Below are 25930 nucleotides of genomic sequence, written 5' to 3'. Positions count from 1 at the left end.
ATAACCATCATCAGTGAGGTGCTAGGAATCATGTTGATTTCCACATTGCAACATATTGAAAGTCAGAGTTTAAAATTAACATATGAATAGCAATGCTAATAATTGTTGTTTTGGCAATTAGAGTAAATAGCAGCATTATTATTATTATGGTGAGGGAAGACCTGAAATAAATATGCACCAGAAAACAAAGTGGTATTTTGATTATTGTCACTAATTATGTTTTAAGACACAGCCACATGATGATTTGCAAAGGGGCAGCAATCAAAGAGGTAATTTTGTATTTTTGTCTCTATAGCTGCACAAAGAATGACTGTCAGAATTCAGCGTCTGCCTGCACCAGAACAGTGACATGCATTACACAGATTTTTTACTGTATCAAATAGGTATCTCATTAAAATACAAGCATATAATAGAATTGAATTGTATTGAAATATACTGCTTAGAGCATGATATGTTGCAGTGAACTTGGTGTTAAAACATAACAATTATTTTTAGATTTATTTAAATATTATTTATTTATGATAATGGACTCTCCTGTCCAACCTTTCTAAAGTGGACTATGATATTTGACTTTTTTTACATACAGGGCTGACACCTCTGTTGTTAATTGTAAGAAACTGACATTTTAGAATCAAACTGCATGCAGCTATGTGTTTGTAATTCTTTTCTATGCAGCCATAGAGTAAAACCAGTGCATATTCTGTCTCATGTTGATAATACATGGGGCAAAACAGGCTTTGCATTAATAGGCAGATACACCTTTCATAAAAAATGTTGATTGTATTTGACCTCCTAATCCATCAAAGGTCTTCCTAAATTTGATCATTTAAAAAATTAACCATGTTTTATTCAGTTTTCAATATGCTCATACCAAATTTAATTTGGTATATTTAATTGATGGCATCAATTGAAACTGTGTATCAAACATGCATAACTTGTGTTGAAATTTGGATGTATCAAATAATAGTTTTTATTACGGAATACAGAATGTCTATACAATGAGGGAACACTTTAAATAGAGACCTTTGAAAAACATAACGTGAAAGAAAATGTCCACAAAGCTGTTATAATTTCAAAACCAAGCAGAAAACTAAAGGATAATTTCAAACATTGATTTTCAGATCAATACAGCATTCATACAGAAGACGTTGCCAATACAATAATGATTACCAACAAAGACACCATTATGTCTATTCTAAAGCTAAAACAAAACCCTCCTTTCCAGACAATATGTGCAAGAGTGCAATACACTTAAACAGCAACCAAAAGACTCAAACGTATGGTCTAAATTAAACAATCATGAAACATGCTTGAAGCAATCTTATGATTTCATCACAAACTGCTAGAAATAGTCAGGAGGTTAGGCAGCATCTGTGGAGGCAGAAATGACATTTCATGTCAACCCTTCTTCAGAACTGGAAACAATCTGATATATACCGAATTTAAGCAAGAAAAAAGGCAGGGAAGGTGGATGGGGGGAACAAACAAAAGAGAATGTCAAAAGATAGGATGTGCAAAGAGGGATTAAGTGACAAAAAGGTTGAGATGCAAAGAAAATGAAACTATAATGGGAAAGGTATAGACACAAGTGCAAAGCTCTAAAGAAGTTATGAATGGAAACAGCAAAGTCATTATCATCAGCAACTGCTCTTTTACTCTTAACCTCCTACTGATTCCAAATAAAACGCCTATTTTGTGATTTTAAAAATTTACTTTGTTGTTTTTAAAATTTATATTCTTTCAATTTAGTATCAGGGCAAAGGTTTTGACTGAAATAGTTGCAGATGTTGAATTGCCTCTACTGGCACAGGCTGGCACCAGTGGAAAGGGTATAACTGGTGTCTATGGCTGAGGACTGTACCCGGGTCTCACAGAGGAACAAACAGAGGTGGAAGTAGATGATAGCTTCATACTGGTGGTAAATGTGGAAGATGATCCATCAAACAAAATAGCTGGTGGAGCAAAACATGAAGAAATGCAACAAATGTGTATGTGTGTGCACGTAGGTGTGTGTGCCTGTGCGTGCTGTTGGCAAAGGATTCTCAGTTGAGAATAAAGGAAGACAATCAAAAGCATTAGGAAGGAAGTTGCCATGATTGTAAGGGGATGGCAATATCACTAGATTAGTAACCCCAGAACTCCAGCTCATTGGTCTTGGGACACAGGTTTGAATCTTACATGATAGATGGTGAAATTTGAAATGAAAAGCTAGTTGACATCGACTAGCACTGTTGATTGTTGAAAAAACAAATCATCTGCTTCACTAATGTTCCTTAGTGCTTTTCCTTATTTAATCTGGCTGACATTTGACTCTTGACACATAGCAATATTGAGAAAGTGAGGACTGCAGATGCTGGAGATCAGAGTTGAGAGTGTGGTGCTAGAAAAGTTTAACTGGTCAAGTAGCATCCTAAGAGCAGGAGAATCAATATTTCGGACATAAGCCTTTCATCAAGAAGGGCTTTAGCTTGAATGTCAATTCTCCTGCTCCTCGATGCTGTCTAACCAGCTGTACTTTTCCAGCAGCACACTCTCGACACATAACAATGTGACTGATTCTTAACAAGTTCCATTGTGATGTTACAAGAGCAGTCTAGATAGCAACTTGTAATGGAGTAGGAGAGAAATACTGTACTAGTAGAATGAAGAAAATATCATGTTCATTAAGAGATGGGCAGATGCTAACCAGACTGTCCAAAGCATATAGACAAGTGCACTCTTAAAGCCAGTGGCAAATATGTCTACAAAGATCTAAGCATCTGTGTTCTCATGATCTTGTTGCATGGACTTCCCTTTCTTGACAGCAGATTAAATCTGGTGCCAAAGCAACATGATCACCACGTACCCAGCAGAAGTGAAGACAGCAAGCAGGTTAAGTGCCAGTTACACTGAAATATTCTTATAGATGGAAGTAAATGTATTGATTGCAAATGATAATTACAAGTGATGAATGGAGAACAAAATAAACAATTGGAACACATGCCTGAGATTAATGTGGAAGACTAATTAAAACACATATTATTTAAATAATATAGAACTTTATCATGAGTGTAGATTCCACAATATAAGATAAGATTTTGGGATTGGAAAAACTTTTCTTTTATGATTATGAAGTTAGTATGCCATTAAAATTCCAGTTTCATCTCATTCAGCAAAGGACAACTCTTTGGAGATGACTTAAAGTGACACTGATTACATAAAAGCCCATGTTCTCATTGATTCTGTATTTGCAATCTGTGAATATGTCAATATGCAAGCTGAGGGAAGTGTAGAATTACTAGCAACAACTTCTAGATTTAAGTGCATAACGTTCTGTGTGCAGACTCCAAACACCGCTGTTCATTTCAGAGTAATGACAGCAAAATTCAAGCTGTTGAGTTTCATTTCAGATTATAAACTTTGCCCCTTTTTTGAACAGAAGCTGTTGGTGAAACTTCTATTTCTCCTTTATAATTTTTTTGTTATTAATCCAATCATTGTCACCTTTTGCTTTACCCTAGATCTCTTCTGTCATTTAATCTCTTCTACCCTATCACAGGCCTTGTTTTGTTCGTCCCCATCCTCTGTTTTCCCTAACACTGCAGTTGCTTAAAACCGTTTACATGTCCAGCTCTTCAGTTCTGACAAAAGTCATCAACTCTGATTCTCTCTCCACAAAATGCTGCCTCACCTGCTGAGTATTTTCAGCATTTTCTGTTTTTATTTCAGAATTCCAGTATCTGCCATGTTGCGCCCTTGTGTTCTAGTTTTATCAAACTGCCAGACATGCTTGCTTTCATCTGCTACAAAAGAGACAATTATGATAATGGTCAGTGTTAGAAGAAGTGGCATACAATTCAGATGCATTTTCAGTACATTTAAACATTTGGTGTTTCAAATATGTGAAATATTATGAACAGTGGCAGAAAAAATGAGAGTCAATCGAGAGATTGTTTAATGATGTTAAGTATTTTGATATAAGAATGGATTAAATGGACCAAATAGCCTGTGCTTCTTTCGGGGTGATCAAGTGAATCACTGTCTATTTGTTAAATTAAAAATACATTGCTGTTTACTTAAATAATTTTCAAACACGTATCTAAATGATGACTTCCAGCAGGTCTGATGACAATACAAGTTTTGCTTTCAGGATTCATAACTCCATTTTGTCAACTTAAGGACTTCACCTATACTGAAACTGGAGCCAAAAGTATTTTGCAACTTTTTTTGTTCCAGAGTTCCCAGTTATTCAATTGGTAATATTCCTTTTCTGATTATCAAATTGCTAATTTCATAGTTCTTAACTGAACCAACATAACCTCAAAGTTCTCAAACTGCCAATGAACAGGACAATACTAAGTTACATTACTAAGTAAGTTCTTCCACAATAAAATGTAATTTTATTGGGAGCAATGCACATAATTTATTACTTTTTTAAATATAGATTTATAAAGTGCTTGTGAACGGGAATACTGTCAGTTTAATTGGCTTATACTGAGAAGTTACTTTCATAACAATGATTCCATGAAAGCAGCTCAATTAAGACTTTTACAAATTATGCATTTTCTTCACCCTATACTTTCAGAATAAGTTTAAGTATGACATTGTCAGCAATTGTAAATTGCACACTGCAGATATGTTAAATCTTATCTTAAGCCCTACACGTTTACATTTAATCTTTCCTGAATTACAGAATCACGAAAGGTAATGTCACATTGTACTAACCTAGTGCATTCTTGTCAAAATCACTGCAGTCATCACCAGGACCATCACCACTGTAGCTCCCTGTGGCACTTGAACGTCCTCCATGTTCACTACCAAGACTGGTCCGACTCTCAGACAAAGTGTTGGTTAATTTATAGCTTGCTGCAGTTCTACTGGTTGGCTCATAGCTCGAAACTGCAAAACAATAAATTAGCAGCATGCAGTTTATGGAGAATATAACTGTGAAAACGTTATTCGAAATTCAAACAAAAATCTACATATCAGAATTTTGTCCTAATTGCTTCCTGTTTTATTCAACCTGATTATTTTTGAAGTTGAAAGATTCTCAAAATATTTTCCTCCAATGAAATTATACCTTTGAATTTCAAGATTCCTTTTTAAGGAGAGTTGGGAGTTTTAAACTTGCAAGCAAATTGAAAGACATCAGTTATATCACAGGTGACCAGTCAAGGGGGTTTGCTTTAGTCAAATACCCTGATTAGGGCAGTACAGTGGTTAGAACTGCTACCTCACAGTGTCAAGAACCTGGGTTCAATTCCACCCACAGGCGACTGTCTGCACATTCTCTCCTTGTCTGCGTGGGTTTTCTCCTACAGTCCAAAGTTGTGCAAATTAGGAAGAATGGCCATGCTAAATTACCCACAGTGTGTAAACTAGGTGGATTATGGGAAATGCAGGTTATGGGGTGGTATTGTTTTTGAGGGTTGGTATAGACTCAATGGGCTGAATGGCTTGCTCCATGCTGTAGGAATTCTATGACTAGTTTTGATTCCTCACAGAATGATTCTACTGAAATTGGTAAGTTCATCATCCTATCATGAAAGGTTCATACATTCATATCAACTATGGGGCAGAATATTATGGGAGCTTGAAAGATATGGCTTATACTGAAATGAGTGGCAGAAACATCAGCAAATTCCAGTAAGGCCTGTCTCAGACAGGAGCAACACGCTGTACTGTTTATACAATTGCCAGATGCTGAAGTGAGATTCTTGCAGGGCAGTGACTAGTGCCTGTTTAAGGAGACTATAGCTTGTTAAACACCTTACTAAGGGCACAACTCATCTCACTGACATTAAGTTTCCCATCTTCTGGACATTGACACCCGGGCGGAAGGTAATTCAGAGGATCTCCTTGTGGGTCTGCTCCTGAGCCTGGCCAAACTAGCCATAAGCAAGTCCAAGCAGTGGGCATAGAAGGGGTCATTATGGCCAGTTGCCTGCCCCTCTTCCGTGGTTATGTTCAAGCCTGGGTGTCCCTGGAGAAGGAACACACTGTGTCTACCAACACCCTTCAGCTGTTCAGGGAGAGGTGGGCACTGCAGGAATTGGAGCATTTTAGTTCCCCTCCAACTCTATTTTGATTTAATCCCAGCCCTCCCCTTCACTTTTTGATCACACAGCTTTGCCCTTTGTTGTGAAGGGCATTGCTTATCATTGGCCACTCTGGTGTTTCCTTTCTTCCTGGTGGTGAAATATAAAGAAAGAATTATGTACTTGTTGTTCTTCACTGTGTCCTACACCTGCGCACACATACAACATGGGTGCTGGGGAAAAATCAGCACTACCACAGTAAGGCAGTAGTGCGGGGTTAAAAGGAAAAAAAATGTAACCAGGAGATTTGGAGAAAAAAAGAAAAAATATTAACAGGTGATTTAGGATCTCCTCAGTTTAGGGGACTGAAAAAAAAAAATGAACTACACATTGAGATTTCTCAACATGGAAGTCAGAGCAGCCATCTGGCAATTCCAGCTATCGCTGGCTGTGAAGAACCACCATGTAGCTCAGCAATAAACAGCATTCCAGGGCATGACCCATGGACACCAGCACAGGCCCCCTCATTCAAAGAATTGGCATCAATAACCCCCAGCCTCTCAGAACTCTCATAGCACCTCTCTGATCCATTTGCAGGACACTTCCAAAGTTCTGTTCTGCATTGCAGGGAGCACTGGCAACTAGCACTGAAAGGTTGCTATGGAGACATTTTGTGCAAACGGGGACACACCCAGCTCATAGATTGGACCAGGATGTATATCTTAGGGCTTCTCGCTTGCTCTGTTAATGCTCCTTCACTTAGTGTCAACTGCATGCTCATAGTATCCCTGCCTTACCATGTCTATTGGCACAATCACACAAGCTTGACCTGTTGGCCAACAGTCCTCAGTGAACGGCATGCATACATCTTGATGAATGGCATTGCACTCCATCAATCTCTCACCTGCACCATGTGCCAGCAGCTCACATGGCATATATACAGTTCGTGCAGCAACAAAGCAGCCAGGTCTCAGAGTCTCCAGCGGGTAGTCCTCACCAAAGTCCAAGGATGCATCCATCAATCCTACCACAGTAAGTGAATGACAGACTCTAATGCCAATCCAGGAAATTGACTATGATCAAGCGTTGGGTTAGGGTTCTCTCAGCCTGGGTGTCCAAGCCTCTACAGTCCAGAACACACCTTACGGTAAGTGCTGTGGCTGCATAGCAGCCTGTCCAGAGGTTTGGGGCTAATGCAGTCTGGGAGATACAGAGGCACCAGTCAGGGATCAGGACACTTCTTGCCTGGGGTTGTGACTCAAAGGGATAGAGCATGGTTAATCCATCGGTTCTAGACAGAGAAAGTAGGGGAGTTACAGTTTGGGGGGGTGTGGGTGGTTAGGGTGTGGGTCAGGGGCAAGGTGTTCCAATGCTGCAGGAAGGCAACTCATAACCTACTGGGAATTGAGGTTGCAGATTTGGTGAAAGGGACGGGGGGGTGGGGTGACAATTGTGAAAGAGACCATACATTTGTAAGGGGCAGAGATCGTATAACATAGATTGGAATGTCTCATATGGCAGGGGGATGTCCAGTCATGGTCAAGATAACTCTGGCTCCAAGGGGAGGACAGTGTGTGACCACACATGGCACCTTATATGCCAGGAGCTGGGAGGTTAAGGTAGGCATGTGCAGACTCATGTAGATGGGTTGGGCGGGGACCTGGGATATGCAAACTCAACGGGATCACAGGAAGGAACCTGGATATTTGGGACCTCACTAACGTGAGGAACTAGAGGTTGGAAGCCACTGCCAGAAGAGCACTTGCTGTGAATTGAGAAAGCACAGAAAATGTTTGTAACCACAGCCAAATGGGCAGGGTAAGTGTTTCGACATGTGAGGGAGGGGGCTGCAAGTCCCAGTGATGGGTGACCCTGTAAAGGGCAAGATCATTACACTTAAACCTATACAATGTACGAGCTCCCTAACCATCAGAAATCCTAAGGCATTAGGTCCTGGTTCACTCTGCACCTCCTTGCCCTGCATGCTCCTGACCACTTTGATCACTCTAACATTTTACACACAGAGGGCGGGTACAGAATAGGGTCATTTGACCACAAGGTGAAACGGTGCCAGCTGAACTCATTGTGCTGCATACACCTTATTAATCTTACTTCCACAGGCTACAGCATGCTCTCAACAGAGACATCAATCCATGATGCTTCCTATAAGATCATGACATGGCTTGGTTATATTCAGAGCTATACAGAGACTCAAACAAATCAATGCATGGCAAAACCAGGCAGATTTATGAAAATCTGACACTTATACACTGTGCAATGTCACCTGTGGCATCAAAATGTCCTCAGAAGTTCAATTGTGTTTCCCTCCCACCATATCTCACTATTGTTCCAGGTTCCATAGCTGGGGTGGAAGGAGCCTACACAGCACTGGGGTCCTTTGGCTTTGGGGATTTGATCAGGCAACTCCAAGAGTGTTTATGTCTGGATAGCCAAACATGCCAAGGGTCTTCTTGGCTGTGTGTGGCTCCTTCTCCAACATGGTGCCTCCTGGCACTGTCCTGTCTCCTTGTGTGGAGGACACACCAGGTGTCAGGACCCCTGTTACCATGCCTTCATCTTGAGGATTAATGATTGGGGTGATTGAGTGAGTGAGTGACTGGGTGAGTATTTCTAACTGACCCTGAGAGTGCTGGGCCAGGCTTTTCATGGTTACCAACCTGTCCACAGAGTTAGCCTGATGACTGCATGTTTGAGGCATCTGGGCCCCCTTAGTGTAGCTGCAGCCTCTGTACTCCGAGGATCTTTGCCTCCTACATCCCTGTCTGCTACTCCTCTTCCTCCCTATGCATGTGAATGAAGTTACTGATTACCAACACCACAGGGTCCTTTCCTGTCAAGGGTTGAGCAGATGCCTGATCTCCAGCAGTCCTCCTCGCATATAGGCACTCAAATGATCCTGCTCCCAAACTCTTTAATCCAGATGTTCCCCACTGAGGTATCACTGTCTGAGCTCGGGGGTACCGGAGACCGCCTTACCAATGCTTCCTCTGAAGCCTCTGGCCTCTCTTCCTCAGAGATAAAAGGAATTGCTTTCTCACAGAGCAACTTATTTCTCCACAGGGTCCAGCAAGACACAAGAGGGAGAAGGTGCCACAGCCATTAGTTGGAGATTTTGTGCTATGAATGACACTGACAATGGAGTTACAGTAGAAGTTGCAGATGAGTGAACATGAGGTACATGTTCTATTTGGGGAGCATGGATATTTCAGCAACTCCACAGGAGGGATTCGGTCCCCTCCTGTGAAGTTTCTCTCCTTAGAGGGGTTGACAAGCCTAATGCTGGGCAAATGTGCACTAACCTTGTCATGACTATTCTTTCCTGCAATGAGACAAAGGAGGGACTGAGTGAGATAGAAGTAACTGGCACAGATGCTAGTGCAGTTGGGGGGGGGGGGGGGGGGGAGGTGGGGAGGGATCCCAAGAGGGTGAGGATGCAGAGCAGAAGCAATGGAGGATCAGTGTTGTGATGGGTTGGGAGGGAATGAGGACAAGTGAGGGAAGATACTGTATGTAACAGTGAGAGTGGGAGAGCACGAGCCTTAATGGAAGGTGGGTGCAGAAGAAGAGGTAGAGCGAGTGTGAGGTGGCAGACTATGCCACTTACCCTAGTGGAGTGGAGAAGGTCACTGACCTACATGTGGCATTGCTGGCTATCCCTTTAGACTGTGTGACCACACTGCAGCAGATGGTGACCCCAGAGCAGACATGCCTGGGCCTAGAAATGTAGCCTGGTCTCCTGGTCCTTTGGGGAGAAGGACAGCCTCCTCGCCTGGGCTACACAGTCCAACAGGACAAACAGGTCCTTGTCAGAGAATCATGGTACCACTCTCCTTTTCTCAGATATGAGAAGAGCAGGACAGTTCAGAATGCCAGTGCTTACTCAGGTGCATGGCTGCCTTTTAAAGACAGTGTAGGCACCAGGGATGCTGGTATTTCAGGGTGATATCCACTGAGTGGCGAGTTTGTTCTCACTTCAGCAGCTGGGAACATGGGGCTAGAATCAGGCAAGCAGCGTTCCACAGGGGTAAGGTAGGTAGTTAATGAGATTCATTTGGTAAGATACAATGAGAGATCATGGAGATAAGTCCTGCAGAAGATCTGTGAAGCTGACATCTTTTAAAAAAAAAACAGATTCAGCCTATGAATTCCAGTTAGGTGTGCCAAACTTGCTTTTCCACCTGAAGATAATTCTACCTTCACATCAACCCCTCCAAGTCCTTAACATATTTGCAAACTATCCACTCAAATGAACTATCCATTTTATGACTGGAATGGATCAGGCAGCTTTTCTGCATAGCTGACATAGACACAATGGAATGAGCAGCCTCCTAAGCAGCTTGGAAGTGGATTAAAAAGATACCATGCTGGACATAAGGAGTTGGCAAGTGTCAGATGCCAGTGCATGTAGAAAGGGATGTACTGGTCATGCACTGAGATGCTATTTGATCCTAAGCAATGTGGAGCAAGTGGCAGGTACTCTCCCTGACTTGCATGTTAAGAAGATAGGAAGGTAAATATTAATGAGGTGAGTTGCTGAGTTAATATGACACTGAACAGGCAATAAACATCCTCAGTTGGCAACATCACCACAGCCTACCAAGAACAGCATGAGCTGATCTCAACATCAAGGTAGACCTCCCCAGTCTTCCCATCCATCTCAGCCATAAATCTCACCATAGTCACATCCTTCAAACCCCTGTAATACTTCACCACAATTCTAAAAACCTCCGTCAGGTCTTTTCTCAGTCTTGGCTATTCTAGAGAAATTAGTTCCAGCCCGTTCAATCTTTCTGACAGTTACACCCTCAGGGTATCATGTAGTGCACAAAAGATTTGCAGTCAGTGTTTCTGAAATTATTTTCATTATACAGAAGTCAGATCTGTCTACTACACTTTCAGCACTGTCTATTCATCTTGCTGTAAATGGGGCATCTCAACATACTGACATTCTATTTTGTGGCCCTATATGCAAATCAACTTTACTCTAGATACTTACATAAAAAATGTTTGTGTCTTCGGAAACTACCTCCATGCTCCTTCATTTATATATTTAATTCATCCATGGATGTGGATGTCACCAGCTAGGCCAGCATTTATTGCCCATCCCTAACTGCCCCAGAGGGTACTTAAGAGTCAACCACACTGCTGAGGGTCTGGAGTCACACGTAGGCCAGATCAGGTAAAGATGGCAGATTTCCTTCCCTAAAGGACATCAGTGAATACTGATGGTTTTTTTCCTGTCAGTCTTCAATGGATTCATGGTCATCATTAGACCCTTATTTCAAGATCATTACTGAATTCATATTCCACCATCTGCTATTGCAGGATTCAAACCCAGGTCCCGACAACATTACCTGGTCTCTGGATCAATAGTATAGTGATAATACTATTAGGCCATCACTTCCCATTTCTACCAACATATACTAGGGAAACATGATCACAGTGGGAGATACACCAGGTACTGGTTTTCTCGCTTAAGCTTAGTCATCTAGAGTTTATCTGATTGGAAATGTAGTGATCCATAATTCTGAGAGCTAGGTTATGGTCTGATTTTTATGCATTCTACTCACATTATTGTATTTAGCAACGTAGTCAGGGATAGGACAAGCATATGTCGGAAAGTTTCACACTGAAGCACTTCTTTCTAATGATTAAAGTTAAAGCAAATTCAGAGAAGAAGACTGTTGTACCTTTCATTTTCCTACCAGATTTCTCTCTTTCTTTTTCTGTATTGTGGTTCTTTGAGCTGTTGGCTGAAACATTGTCATCTTGACTGCAGTTACTGCACTCTGATTCACTTTCACTGTCGCTGGAGACAACTAAATTGAAACAGAAGATTGATCGCTTTAAAAAATACACATGACATACTTTCACAGCAACAAACAAACACATCCGCCACTTAATGGAAAAACCTAGGGATCACAATACAGGCAGGGCTACAGGAAGAAACAATGAGTACATTAATTAAAACTTAATTTAATAGAAAAGACAACATTTTTTAGTGCACAGTATTGCTAAATGCTCACACATTATTTATCCCACAACATGGTCTATGCTGTCCCTAGCAAGCTGCTGCACTGCCACATAGACACACAGTTTAGCGGGAACATTGAATGAGTCTCAGTATTATTGGATTAGATATCTTGTATAAAATATTTCATTACAGTATGATGGTAGTTAGAGTTACATAAATGTGTTCTGGACATAGCATTTTTGTTATTCACTCAAAGGACATGGGCATTGCTGGCACAGCTAGCATTTAATACCATAGGTAAAAACAAGGACTGCAGATGCTGGAAACCAGAGTCTAGATTAGAGTGGTGCTGGAAAAGCACAGCAGGTCAGGCAGCATCCGAGGAGCAGGAAAATCAAATTCAGGCAAAAGCCCTATACCATCCCTAGCTGTCCTTTGAGAAGACAGTTGTGCGTTGCCTTCTTAAAACACTGCATATGCTGTAGGTAGGGAACATCAGGATTCCGACCCAGTGACACGGAGAGGAATGGTGAGACATTTCCAAGTCAGAATAGAGTGTGGCTTGGACATATGCTTGCAAGTGGTAGCGTTCCTATGCTGTCTCTACCGTTGGTAGCCATTGTGGGTTTGGAAAGTTATTTTTAAGCATTGACTATTCTTGACATCAAAGCTGCATTTGATTGTAGCTAGATGATACACATTGCTGATACGGTGCATCGATGGTGGAGGGATTGGATGTTTGTGGAGGTATTGCCAAACAAGTGGACCACTTTGTCCTAGATGGTGTCCAGTTGCTCGAGTGCTGTTGGAGCTGCACTCATCCTGGCAAGCAGGGATTATACCATCACATCCTGACATGTGCCTTGGAGATTACAGACAGTCTTTGGGGAGTCAGGATAGGAGTTCCTTAATGCCTCTAATGTGCTCTTGTATTTATATGGTGAGTCCAGTTCAGTTCCCACATCAACATTTCTGTCTCAGGCCTCCTGCAGTGCTCCAGCAAAGCTCAAAATAAACTGGAGGAACAGTTTCTCTTCTGCCTGGGTACCCTGCAGCCTTCAGGACTCGACATGGAGTTTTAACAATTTCAGAATGCAAGCACCATACTCCACGTTCATTATGTACCCTGACACCCCTAGGTTCTGGTTGATGTGGACTGTCCTCAGCACAGCTAGCCCATTTTCAATCAATCACACTCCTCACCCTTCTCAGTATTTACTTCTCTCTTGGCTTATCATCAGCAATCCCATTCTTTGCCTCTCCTCCTTTTCTCTCTTGCTATTGACGCCATCTCCATGTATTCAATTTACTCCTTCCCATCCCAACCAGTCCTGCCACTCTGGCCAGCATAAACACCACCATGAGCCAACTGCTTTCAGTTCTGAAGAAGGGTCACTAGACTTGAAAAGTTAACTCTGTTTCTCACTCTGCCAGACATGTGTTGTTTCTCCAGGACTTTCTACTTTTGTCCCTAGACTCTTACCTAGATCACTGGAATACTAATCCAACAGTAATACCACTAGACCATTGCTTCGCCATAATCAAATAAAGACTGATTAATTTCAAATCAAAAACGTCTCACTTGTCGCAACTTTATTAAAAATCTAAGTTTATACAATATTAAAACATGCTTTTAAACTTTTAGTTATCAAGGGTAAAGTTCCCTAAGGTGACATGTTAGAGACAAAATGCCATGTTATTTTCAATTATATTGATTTTGAATAGGAGGTGGAACTAATTTAGTTTGGGATTATGGCCAGCATGGACGAGTTGGATCAAAGGGTCTCTTTCCATACCGTATGACTCTATAACACCTAATACAGCATAAAACTGTTAACACAAATCATACAAAAGTTACACTGTATAATTTTATGCTAAGAGTCTCATGACTGAGGATTTTATTGGCAATCTCCAAAGACATTTTTGCTTTATAAATCAGGTGGCATTACACTACAATTTCTCATCAACCAAAAATGTTTAAATATATTCTGAGTTATATAGCTGTGATAGCCCTGAGGAGATGTAACTTTAAAAAGCCTATGTTGTAGGAGGGAACTATTTAAGGCTTTTATTCCCAATTGTGATTTAAGCCATAGCCTTGTATTACATTGTTGCTGAGTGTAATCAAGCCTGATATACTCATGGAACCAATGAATGGCCTGTTATCTCCTGAGGCATATTGTCTATTTTGTTTAATAACTTAAATGCAATAAGTAAAAAGAATAAATATATTTCTGCACAAGTTCAGGAGAAAGCTTATTTAATAAGTATAGATGTCATACATATTGAAAAATTATTTTGAAACCATAGGATTACTATATGAGATAATAAAAGATGTATTTATCATCAACGGATGGTCTTCCGGTCTCTGTTTGTGGTCCATCCTCCACAATAAAAAAGCTTTACCCAGTTCATGCATATCCTCCTCCAACAACTGCAACCTATCCACTATAAGATCGAAAGAGAAATGAGCTGAAATCTGCTCATGTGGAAACTCGCATTGGTGCTGGGTCCACTGCTTTTCATCATTTATATAAATGATTTGGATGTGAGCATAGGTGGTATGGTTAGTAAGTTTGCAGATGAATGACACCATAATTTGTGGTGCAATGGACACTGAAGGTTACCTCAAAGTACGACAGAACCTTGATCAGATGGGTCAATGGGTCGAGGAGTGGCAGATGGAGTTTAATTTAGATAAATGTGAGGTGCTGCATTTTGGAAAGGCAAATCAGCACAGGACTTATACACTTAATGGTAAGGTCCTGGAGTGTGTTGCAGAACAAAGAGACCTTAGAGCGCAGGTTCATTGTTCCTTGAAAGTAAAGTCGCAGGTAGATAGGAAGTGAGGAAGGCACAAGAACACAATTTGCTGGAATAGCTCAGCAGGTCTGGCAGCATCTGTGAAGAAAAATCAAAGTTAATGTTTCGGGTCCAGTGATCCTTCCTCAAAAAGATTTACAAGGATGTTTCCAGGGTTGAAGGGTTTGAGCTACAGGGAGAGACTGAATAGACTGGGGGCTTTTTGCCCAGCGTGTCAGAGACTGAGGGGATGACCGTATAGAGCTTTTTTAAATCATGAGGGGCACGGATAGAGTGAATAGCCAAGGTCTCTTCCCTACGGTAGGGGAATCCTAGAAGGCATAGGTTTAAGTTGAGAGGGGAAAGACTTGAACAGGACCTGAGGAGTAATTTTATCACACAGGGGGTGGTGCACGTACAGAAAATCCCAACCTTCAGTTGTAACTTGCCCCAATCCTGACTAGTCCTTTCCTGTCTTGAATTATCAGGGATTTTATTTCAATATAGGCAGATGCAGCAGCTAATTTTCATATTGCAGCAACCCACAACAGCACTGAGATTAATGACCCGTTCATGTACCTCAAAAACTACTGATCACATTTAGAAAACTTTGCAACGCAGTTCAATAGTAACCTTTGATTGCCTTCACATCACACGTATATTGCATTTTAAAATTGTACTTGGGGTTACCTAGCTCCATGTTTGATGCTATTTGTGTTTGAGATATTTTAACCAACCTGTTCAGGTGCACTATGACACACTTCTGGCACAGGTGGGACTCCTAGCCTAGATGTACAGCTCGGATCCTTAAAAACAGGATCCTGGAGTCAATAGGTTGGAATGCATTGACTGTCATGAACTTTGTAGTTTGAGACCCAGATGACATTTTAACTTGATTGTAACATCAATACAGGCCCTTTCAATTGGTTGTTTAATTACTTTTTAACATGTCTATTTTTAACCAAACTGTTCAAAAGTCTAATGACACATCCATGGAGCAGGTAGAATTTGGACCCAGGTGTCCTGAGCTAGAGGTTGAGATACTACCACTGTGCCACATGAGCCCTCAATTTATATTTAATTCCCATGCACCACATTCTGTTCAGTTATGCTTGCAATTGATGCATAAATCGTTAATAACATAGCCTTAAAATGTATTACTATTTATCTTTTCAAAACCAGAGCTCTGAACAGATTTTGTGCAAATATGGATCTTTCATAATACACTACTTCCTAATATGTGAAACTTGGAAGATTGATAATTACAGTTCCTTTTACTTTATTCATACACACAACATGAATTTAGATTTTTTATTCATAGCACAGACCTCTGCAATACCCATTAACTTATTTCAGCTTTCACATGATGGACTTTGATAAAACGCCTCAGTGCACTTTGCATTCTGTGCATTTTCATACTTATAAACAGATTTTTCACAGGAGGTACACAAATGTCACAGCCACCATTGAATACATATGCCAATTAGACATGAATTCATTAACCTTCATAATTCAGACGATACCTGGATCTGACAGGAAAAACTGATTTGTGCATCCCTGCTGGATAACATACTAACCCACAATTCTGAATTCACACTAAAGTTAACAATGTTCTCTCTCATTTACAAATGATAAAAATTACAAAATAAATGGTGCCTATTTTGGATGGTCTTTGTTATTCTTCCAAATTCAGTGCAGACTTGCCCAATACTGACATTTCTCAGGAAAGCACTTTTTGCCTGAATGTAATTGGGATTGTGATACTTCCTACCACATGTTTAATACTGTAGAACTTGCGATACTGATCAAATAAAACAAAAAGACCTATTGAGGTTCTGTTTTTGTATGTGATACAGCTCAGTTTTCTTTACTATCTCAAAAGAAAGTACTTCAAAGCACCAGAATCATAAAAGAACAACAACTCTTGGATGATCTGAAGGAATGGTCAGGAAGATTGTGGTACATTAGAATAAAGAATCTATTTGGAAGTTCATTTTGCTGATTTTGTCACTCAAGCATTCTTTACCAATCATAAGAGGTATATCAAAAATAATAACAATTTGTGAGTGGGTTTGAATTGGCAATCACAGATATGCTGAAAAATTGCAAAGTGTCAGGTAAATTAAAATAGTGATTTCCAAAAAATGCACCTCCTCCTCAATATCTTCTCTTTTGCCTATCATGTAATGAAGATTCAATGGAATCAGAAAAGTTAATACCAGACAAAATAATAAAAAGAGCACTTGTTCATTAAATCTAATTCTGCCCATTCAAATAGCTCTGATATCCTACCTTTGTAGTTCTCTCCATTCCACTCACTCAATGTACTAGATTCTCTGTCTTATGGGTCACTTTGCTTGCAATAAGATTGGAAATCTCTCTGGTGAGATGAGACGGATTATAAATCAAAAAGTTGTTTTTTTTTTGTATATGCATGGTTGTCCTGCAAGTTGTAATTATTTTATTCTACTCCTCATAATACACAAAATCATAATTCTTTTTGCAATTTGCTACTATCCTGAACCCTTACAAACTAGCCATCCTGAAATTAAGCTGGCCATCATTTCAGCTTGCCAGCAGTACAAATTGCATTCCTATTCCCATTGTTTTAAACCTTTGTCTGGCTGTTTCACACCAACTTGCTCACAAAGAGGAGAAAGGAAATAAAGACTCATCTTTCAATTCAGTGCAAATGGAATAAGGCTTGTGTTGCTATTTCAGAGTACCAACTCAAGTCAAATGTCACACTAGTACAGAAGTTACAAAATTGCTTTAGCAACATATAAATGTCAACTCACATTTTTAAAAATGGCTGACTCCTTCCAAATATCTCCTCCACTGACAAAAGAGAATTTGATTCAATGAGTGCAGAATTTGTTGAGGGTTCATGTGAAATTTAAGAGTATTTCTCTGGAATCATTAACAAGTATCTGAAAATGCCTGATTTAACCTTTATGATCCAAGAGAATCTATTAGTCAGACTGTCTTGACTTTTTATCAGTTGAACATGTTTAACAGCAGTGTACAGCAAAGGTTATGCTTTCCCTCCATACTCATCCTCCTGATGTTCAAGCAGCCGGGATTTATAGAGCTAATATGCTGTGACATTTTGCAGATGCTCTCGAAGCTGAAACAAGTGGTACTCGCTTTTACCCTAGTGGGTAAAAGCAACTGCAAAAATAGCCAGGACACAAACACTGCAGAGAAACCCTAAATGACTTTTACTATCAGAAATTCAATTTCAAAATCAATTCTACTCTTTGCCTCGATAAAAAATGTATGAGTTTTATTGAAGTTACTGTCACCTTTGAATTTGAAATGATAGCGTGTGGTGAGATAGGGCTGGTGATCTTATATGTTGAAAATGAATGATTTAAAGAAATAAAAACTCAGCTATAAACTGAACTCCGACTAAGGTTATGTCTTTAACATACAGATGGGTATTACAGCCTTTCTAAATAAATGACAAAAAGTAAAACACAGACTGTCAAGCAAATATAGTGTTGCAATCCAAGCACAACATTAGAAACAGGAGCAGGAGATGGCGATGGCTATTCAATCCATCAAGCTTGCTGAATCAGTCAATAAAATCATGGCATCTTGCTCAATTCCACCTCCCCATCCTTGGTTCCCAAGCATTCAAAAATCTAACCATTTTCTAACTTGAATATACTCTGATTGAGCATCCACAGCAATCCGAGGTACAACATTTACAGTTCAGAATTTATAAAGTCTAAGATACAACCTTCAAAGAAGTAAGTACCCTGGGTAGGCATTTTAAGACATCTCCACTGTTTTCAAGGAATAGTGGACATTCAGATCAATCCTGAAACTAACAACTCTTCAGAGAATTTTGCAAAAATATAGAAGTGGATCAAGATAAAAGCAGAGACAAAATCTCAGTGTGCCACCTTTCTGATGCGCTTTCTGTTCTGCTTGATCATTCACTTAACGTCACTGAGCCAGACTCTCGAGTGCAAGACCATTGGCACAGAAAGTATTGCCCATCATGTTGCTAACATTGTAATACAGTACCCTAATCTTTCATGATTCTAATTAGGAAGTATGTATATGCATTTGGAATGCTCAGGGAAGGTTTATTAAACTTATACTTGAGATAATTGTGTGGTTTTAGGAGGTTGGGCTTGCATTTGCTGTTTAGCATATTATGAGGTAACTTGATTGAAACATATAAGATTCTGAGGAGAATTGACAGGGTAGAAGCAAAGAGATTGTTTCCTCTAACAGGAGAATCTAAAAACTTTAAAAATAAGGGATTGCCCATTTCAGACAGAGATTAGGAGAATCTCGTTCGCATAGAGGATTGAGAATCTTTCATAGAATCCCTACAGTGCAGATAGTGGTCCATCAAGTCTCCACTGACCCTCCAAATGGCTACCCACCATCCCTCCATTATCCCCACATTTACTGTTGATAACCCACCTAGTCTGTACAACCCTAGACATAAAAAGGCAATTTAGCATGACTACTTCAGCTAACTTGCACATCTTTGGCCAATGGGTGAAAAACCAGAGGATCCAAAAGAAATCCATGCAGACATAGAGGGAACATGCAAAATCTACAGAGTCACCTGAGGCTGGAATTGAACATTCGTCCCTGGCATCATGGGGCAACAGTGCTAGCCACTGTGCCACTCCCATTGGGATGGTCTCTTAGAAGGCGGTGGAAGTACAACCATTGAACATTTTTAAGATAGAGATAGATATATTCTTGATAATCAAGGGGAGTCAAAGGATATTGGAGACAGGTAGGAATGTGAAGTAGCCAGATCTAATTGAATGGAATATACTTCTTCTTGGTCTTAATTCATACGTTTGTATGAACAGTCACAAGTGCAAGTATATCCACCAAGAAATCTAGAAGTGAACTGGTAAAGCTTTGGGCCTATGTGAGGTGGAATGACTAGATAGATAGTAACCCATTTGGCTGAAGGGGAAGTTCACCTGCAGAACCCAATATCTCGATCTCACTGAACCTGCTTACAAAAAGATGATTACAACCTTAACATGCTCATCTTAAGATGTTACTGGAGGCTTCTTGATGAGCAATGATCGCCCAAAGGAGTTAGCAGAAAACTTTCCAGATTTTTAATCCCCTAATTAGCCTGGATGCTTCTCTGACTTACCAACGGTCCCAGATGAAAACATGGCAGGTAGGGAATGCCTCCATCATTTTCATGAAGCACAGCGATTACATGGGATAGCTAGACTTTTCAATAGGCTGCTCAATAAATGGCGCTCTTCCATCTAATTTTCCATGTCAGCAACTGAACTATTCCACAAAATTTTATTTCATTTATGCACCACCAAGACTGCAGGCTGTAAACAATGAATTTCTTTTGAGATCTGATTTTCAATTTGGATTAGTCAGGGAGGAAAAGGCTTTCACATCCTTGGATCAGTAAATTTTTATTATATTGTATTAGAAACGTGAGTAATGCATCATTGTTTGAAAGTATTGGCTTTCAGCACCACAACCTATTGCTTCCATTTGTTTCTCATTATTATTTATTTTCTACCAGCTTGCAGATGTAACGTTTTGAGAATTTTTTTTTAAAATGTTATCAATTATTACTTGGTAGAACTGAATTTGACTTTAATGATGCAACAGAAATTGAAACATAAGTTAATTTTGGCTAAGATTCCTTTATTTTTATTCATGTATGTTAAATTATAATTAAGACAATTCAGCTGCAATAATAATCATCAGATGTGATTATTTCCTAAAATAGCTACTAGCTTTGTTTAAATGACTATACTTTCAAAATTTAACTTAATCTAAATCTGAACATTAAACACAATTATTTAAATGGTGGCAAATAAAAGAAAATAAAACCCAACCTGAATAAAACCGAGAAATTACTCAACCGTGGCTCAGAGACTGGGTGCTACATTTTCCCATTTGTAGACAGTGAGTCCCCTATGACCCAAGGTGAATTTTCTCACATAATCATCTGCTTCTCTCCTTATTATTTATGCAGCTGAGATGCTGTGTGGGTTTCTCTGGGATTCAGCAATGAGTGAAGCAGATGTGTTCACTACTGGTGATACTTTCTGGCTTACATGCCTCTGGCACCATATTGAAAGCCCAGCTGCACACCACTACATATACTGCAAGCCAGGAATTATTTGACAACTGCAGTGCTAGATCCTGGAGATGTTCAGAAGAGGGGCAAGTGCTCTCTTTCACTTCCCAGATGGGGATCTGTAGGTGGTGGTAAGCAGGATGCTGGACAGGAGGTCAGTTCTTTTCCCTGCTGACCACCAAAAGAGTTCACACCTAAAAACCCAACTAGTTAGGACGGAAATTGCGGTATGAGTCAGTGCTATGCCCCATGTCGTCAGAGACGCTCAGCAGTGCTCCAGAATGGTCAATGTTCTTCTCTGCTCTATGAAGTTAAGTGCCATCATCTTCACTCTACACTCCCAGACTCAACGGTCAGCACTCACATGAACTCTGCCACTGCACAAGCATCTCATTAAGGATCACAAATCACATCCTCTGTGTAGTATACATCATGTCCACCTGCCTCAAGTTCCCAAAGTATTAACTTTTCCTGCACTTCCTACTCATTCACTGAAGGTACCTCATTCAGAGCTCACACAAAACCACTAATTGCTTTTGCTTTCACTTTCAACATACTCAATCTACTGCAGGAAAAACTGGTCCAAACCCCAGTATGATCTCTCAGCAATATCCTCACTGATCTACCTGTAGACTGTTTGCATTTGATCTGCAGGGCCAATCATGACCCCATGGACTGGAATAAAATGAACCCCTTGATTGACTGTGACAGGATTTCCTTAATGACTGTAGTCCTCCTTCACCTCACTAAGGACTCTTCTGTTCATAGATTGCCATTTGCATGAAACACATGCTGCAGCACTAACTTTGCTAAAGCATGGTGTCACGAAACAAAATGTCCATCCCTAACCAATTAATAGGTTGACTGTTCAGTGCCGCCCACCATCAGCTGCTAGCCTCTCTTGCTGAGCAAATAAAGCAAGCTAAATTGCAGAGACTGGTAGCCTACAACTGAGTGCTCGAGACATGGTGCGCTAAGGAAACAATGTTGTGCAGACAAAAGCAGGCAGCCTCCAAGTAAGCGTGAAAGTCAAAGTACATTAAGAAAGCAAGCTAACAGCTCTAAAATGTCTGTCCATGTCAGATATACGACCTTGCAAGAGTCAATAAGTCATAGGTACCAGTAAGCTCTAATGTACAGTGATGAAGGCTTGAAGTGGAATGTAATTTGGTCCGAGACCAGGTATGAGAATGTGTTGATTGTGTGCCAATGTTCAGTCGCATGGATAAAGGGGTTGAGGAGGATTGTGGTCATGGACATGCAGAGATAGTGGGTAAAAGAAGTGATTAGACAATGATAAGGACAGCACTCTGTGAGCTGCTGTGGCAAGGTACCCACTTTGTTTTACCTGCTGGTTTTCTGTGTCGCCAAGTTTCTCAGTGAAGCAGAGGAGTGGCACAGTGGCTCAGTGGTTAGCACTGCTACCTCAGCACCAGAGACCTGGGTTTGATTCCAGCATCGGGTGACTGTTTGTGTTGAGTTTGGACATTCTCCCAATGTCTGTGTGCGTTTCCTCCAGATGCTCCGGTTTCCTTCCAGAGTCTAAAGATGTGCAGGTTAGGTGAATTGGCCATGCTAAATTGCCCATAGTGTTCAGGAATGTGTAGGTTAGGTGCTTGTCAAGAGTGTGGTATTGAAAAGCACAGCAGGTCAGGCAGCATCCGAGGAGCAGGAAAATTGATGTTTCGGGCAAAAGCCCTTAATCAGGAAGGAGGCTGAGAGCCTCGGAGTTGGAGACATAAATGGGAGTGGGTTGGGTTGGGTTGGGGTAAGGTGGGAAGTAGCTGCGAATGCAATAGGTGGCTGGTGGTGGGGGTAAAGGTGATAGGTCAGAGAGGAAGGTGGAGCAGATAGGTGGGAAGAAAGATTGGTAGGTAGGACAGGCCATGAGGATGGTGCTGAGCTGGACGGTTGGAACTGGGGTAAGGTGGGGGAGGGGAAGAAGAAACTGGTGAAGTACACATTGATATCATGGGGTTGGAGGGTCCCAAAGCAGAAGATGAGGCGTTCTTCCTCCAGGTATCGGGTGGTAATGAGTGGCGATGGAAGAGGCCCAGGACCTGCATGTCGTCGGCAGGAGTTGAAGTGCTCGGCCACAGGGCAGTGGGGTTGGTTGGTGCAGGTGTTTGTCAGGGGTAAATATGGGGAGGGGAATGGGTCTGTCTGGGTTACTCTTCGGAGGGTTAATGTGGACTTGTTGGGCTGAAGGGCCTGTTTCCAAACTGTTGAGATTGTATTCTACTCTAGAATTGGAAGTGAAATATGAATAGGTGATCTAGGTCTTTAAAGTGATGTAAATGCATGGAAACAAAGTAGTCACCTCAAGAAATTACAGAGTCATGAACATAGCTAAGTTCAACATGCAAGCCACCCTTCCATTAATTGACTCCCTCTATACTCCCCGCTGCCTTGGGAAAGCACACAACATGATCAAAGACCCCTACTACCCCAGTTATAATCTCTTCCACTTTCTTCCATCAAGCAGAAGATATAAAAGTTTGAATAAACATATGAATAGATTCAAGAGCAGCTTCTTCCCTGCTGTGATCAGACTTTGGAATGGATCCTTCAAATGTGAATGCAGATCTCTCTCTCTCTCTCTCTGCAGCTATAACACTATATTCTGCACTCGGTTCTGCTACCCTGATCCACATTTATATGGTACAATTTGTCTGAACAGCTCACAACACAATACTTTTCACTGTATCATGGTATGTGTGACAACAATAACTCAAACTCAATCAATGGCAAGATTCTGAAAACTTTATTTCAGGTTAGTGGGTAAAATAAGGAAATTGGATCAAAATGAGGTTTTTCTACTCTCACCCTATTTTGCCACCAGTCACAAGTGCTTTTATCACACCATGGTACTAAAACATCCACCCTGAATTTTTCTGATAGTTTCAGGCTCGTGCAGATCAGTAAGCAAAGGAAGAAATTTTAATTTAATGGAACAAAAAAAAAAGCAGAGGATATTAATCCAAAGGGCTATTTATTCTCTGTTTCCATAAGGCAAAAAACATTCAACAATAATGTTAGGGATTTATAGTTTGATACTCATTATTTAAGTTATAATAATGCATTTGGTAATTTAACACAAATTAACTAATGGATTAACAGCAGGGTTTTGGACTTGATGGATAGGCAGACTTGTGTACAGTGTTCTTAATGTTAGATTAGGTTATTACCTAACACAAAAGATTGAAACTGGACTACAATGTCATTCATCACACCACGAGCTGAAATAAACTGCAGTCTAACAGTACAAGGTACAACTGTTCTTTAAGGTAAAAACAATGACTGCAGATGCTGGAAAACAGATTCTGGATTAGTGGTGCTGGAAGAGCACAGCAGTTCAGGCAGCATCCGAGGAGCAGTAAAATCGACGTTCGGGCAAAAGCCCTTCATCAGTGATAAAGGCAGAGAGCCTGAAGGGTGGAGAGATAAGCTAGAGGCGGGTGGGGGTGGGGAGAAAGTAGCATAGCGTACAATAGGTGAGTGGGGGAGGGGATGAAGGTGATAAGTCAAGGAGGAGGGTGGAGTGGATAGGTGGAAAAGAAGATAGGCAGGTAGGACAAGTCATGGGGACAGTGCTGAGCTGGAAGTTTGGAACTAGGGTGAGGTGGGGGAAGGGGAAATGAGGAAACTGTTGAAATCCACATTGATGCCCTGGGGTTCAAGTGTTCCGAGGCGGAAGATGAGGCGTTCTTCCTCCAGGCGTCTGGTGGTGAGGGAGCAGCAGTGGAAGAGGCCCAGGACCTCCATGTCTTTGGCAGGTGGGAGGGGGAGTAGAAATGTTGGGCCACAGGGCAGTGTGGTTGATTGGTACAGGTGTCCCGGAGACGTTCCCTAAAGCGCTCTGCTAGGAGGCACCCAGTCTCCCCAATGTAGTGGAGACCGCATCGGGAGCAACGGATACAATAAATGATATTGGTGGATGTGCAGGTAAAACTTTGATGGATGTGGAAGGCTCCTTTAGGGCCTTGGATGGAGGTGAGGGAGGAGGTGTGGGTGCAGGTTTTGCAATTCCTGCGGTGGCAGGGGAAGGTGCCAGAATGGGAGGGTGGGTTGCAGGGGGGCGTGGAGCTGACCAGGTAGTCACGGAGGGAACAGTCTTTGCGGAAGGCGGAAAGGGGTGGGGAGGGAAATATATCCCTGGTGGTGGGGTCTTTTTGGAGGTGGTGGAAATGTCGGCAGATAATTTGGTTTATGCGAAGGTTGGTAGGGTGGAAGGTGAGCACCAGGGGCGTTCTGTCCTTGTTACGGTTTGAGGGGTAGGGTCTGACGGCGGAGGTGCGGGATGTGGACGAGATGCGTTGGAGGACATCTTTAACCATGTGGAAAGGGAAATTGCGGTCTCGAAAGAAGAAGGAGGCCATCTGATGTGTTCTGTGGTGGAACTGGTCCTCCTGGGAGCAGAAACGGCGGAGGCGGAGGAAATGGGAATATGGGATGGCATTTTTGCAAGAGGTAGCATGGGAAGAGGTGTAATCCAGGTAGCTGTGGGAGTCGGTGGTTTGTGAAAAATATCAGTGTCAAGTCGGTCGTCATTAATGGAGATGGAGAGGCCCAGGGAGGGGAGGGAGGTGTCAGAGATGGTCCAGGTAAATTTAAGGTCAGGGTGGAATGTGTTGGTGAAGATGAGGTCCTGGGCCTCCTTCACCGTCGCTCCCTCACCACCAGACGCCTGGAGGAAGAACGCCTCATCTTCCGCCTCGGAACACTTCAACTCCAGGGCATCAATGTGGACTTCAACAGTTTCCTCATTTCCCCCTTCCCCCATCTCACCCTAGTTCCAAACTTCCAGCTCAGCACTGTCCCCATGACTTGTCCTACCTGCCTATCTTCTTTTCCACCTATCCACTCCACCCTCCTCCCTGACCTATCACCTTCATCCCCTCCCCCACTCACCCATTGTACGCCATGCTACTTTCTCCCCACCCCTACCCTCCTCTAGCTTATCTCTCCACCCTTCAGGCTCTCTGCCTTTATTCCTGACGAAGGGCTTTT

At 41.4% G+C, this 25930-nt stretch overlaps 1 protein-coding gene across 5 annotated transcripts in view; it reads right to left on the bottom strand.

Moving 5' to 3' along the window:
- LOC122564062 (rab effector Noc2-like) overlaps positions 1–25930 on the bottom strand; it is a 170809-nt gene that overhangs the window by 877 nt on the left and 144002 nt on the right. For 2 of the 5 annotated variants that reach the window (XM_087977395.1, XM_043718548.2), the window contains 3 exons: positions 11729–11857; positions 4705–4878; positions 3671–3782 (listed from right to left, as the gene is read on the bottom strand). In XM_087977395.1, coding sequence (XP_087833521.1) covers positions 3700–3782; positions 4705–4878; positions 11729–11857 — 386 coding nt within the window. In that variant the 3' untranslated portion in view covers positions 3671–3699. The remainder of the gene's footprint in view (positions 1–3670; positions 3783–4704; positions 4879–11728; positions 11858–25930) is intronic. The other 3 variants (XM_043718550.2, XM_087977396.1, XM_043718551.2) reach the window with 3 other exon arrangements.

Source organism: Chiloscyllium plagiosum, unplaced genomic scaffold (genome assembly GCF_037043375.1).
Source record: "Chiloscyllium plagiosum isolate Xiang-an unplaced genomic scaffold, Cpla_swu_hap1 HiC_scaffold_31, whole genome shotgun sequence".
NCBI lineage: Eukaryota > Metazoa > Chordata > Chondrichthyes > Orectolobiformes > Hemiscylliidae > Chiloscyllium > Chiloscyllium plagiosum.
Note: the sequence above shows the minus strand (reverse complement) of the source record. Positions and strands in the feature narration are given on the sequence as shown.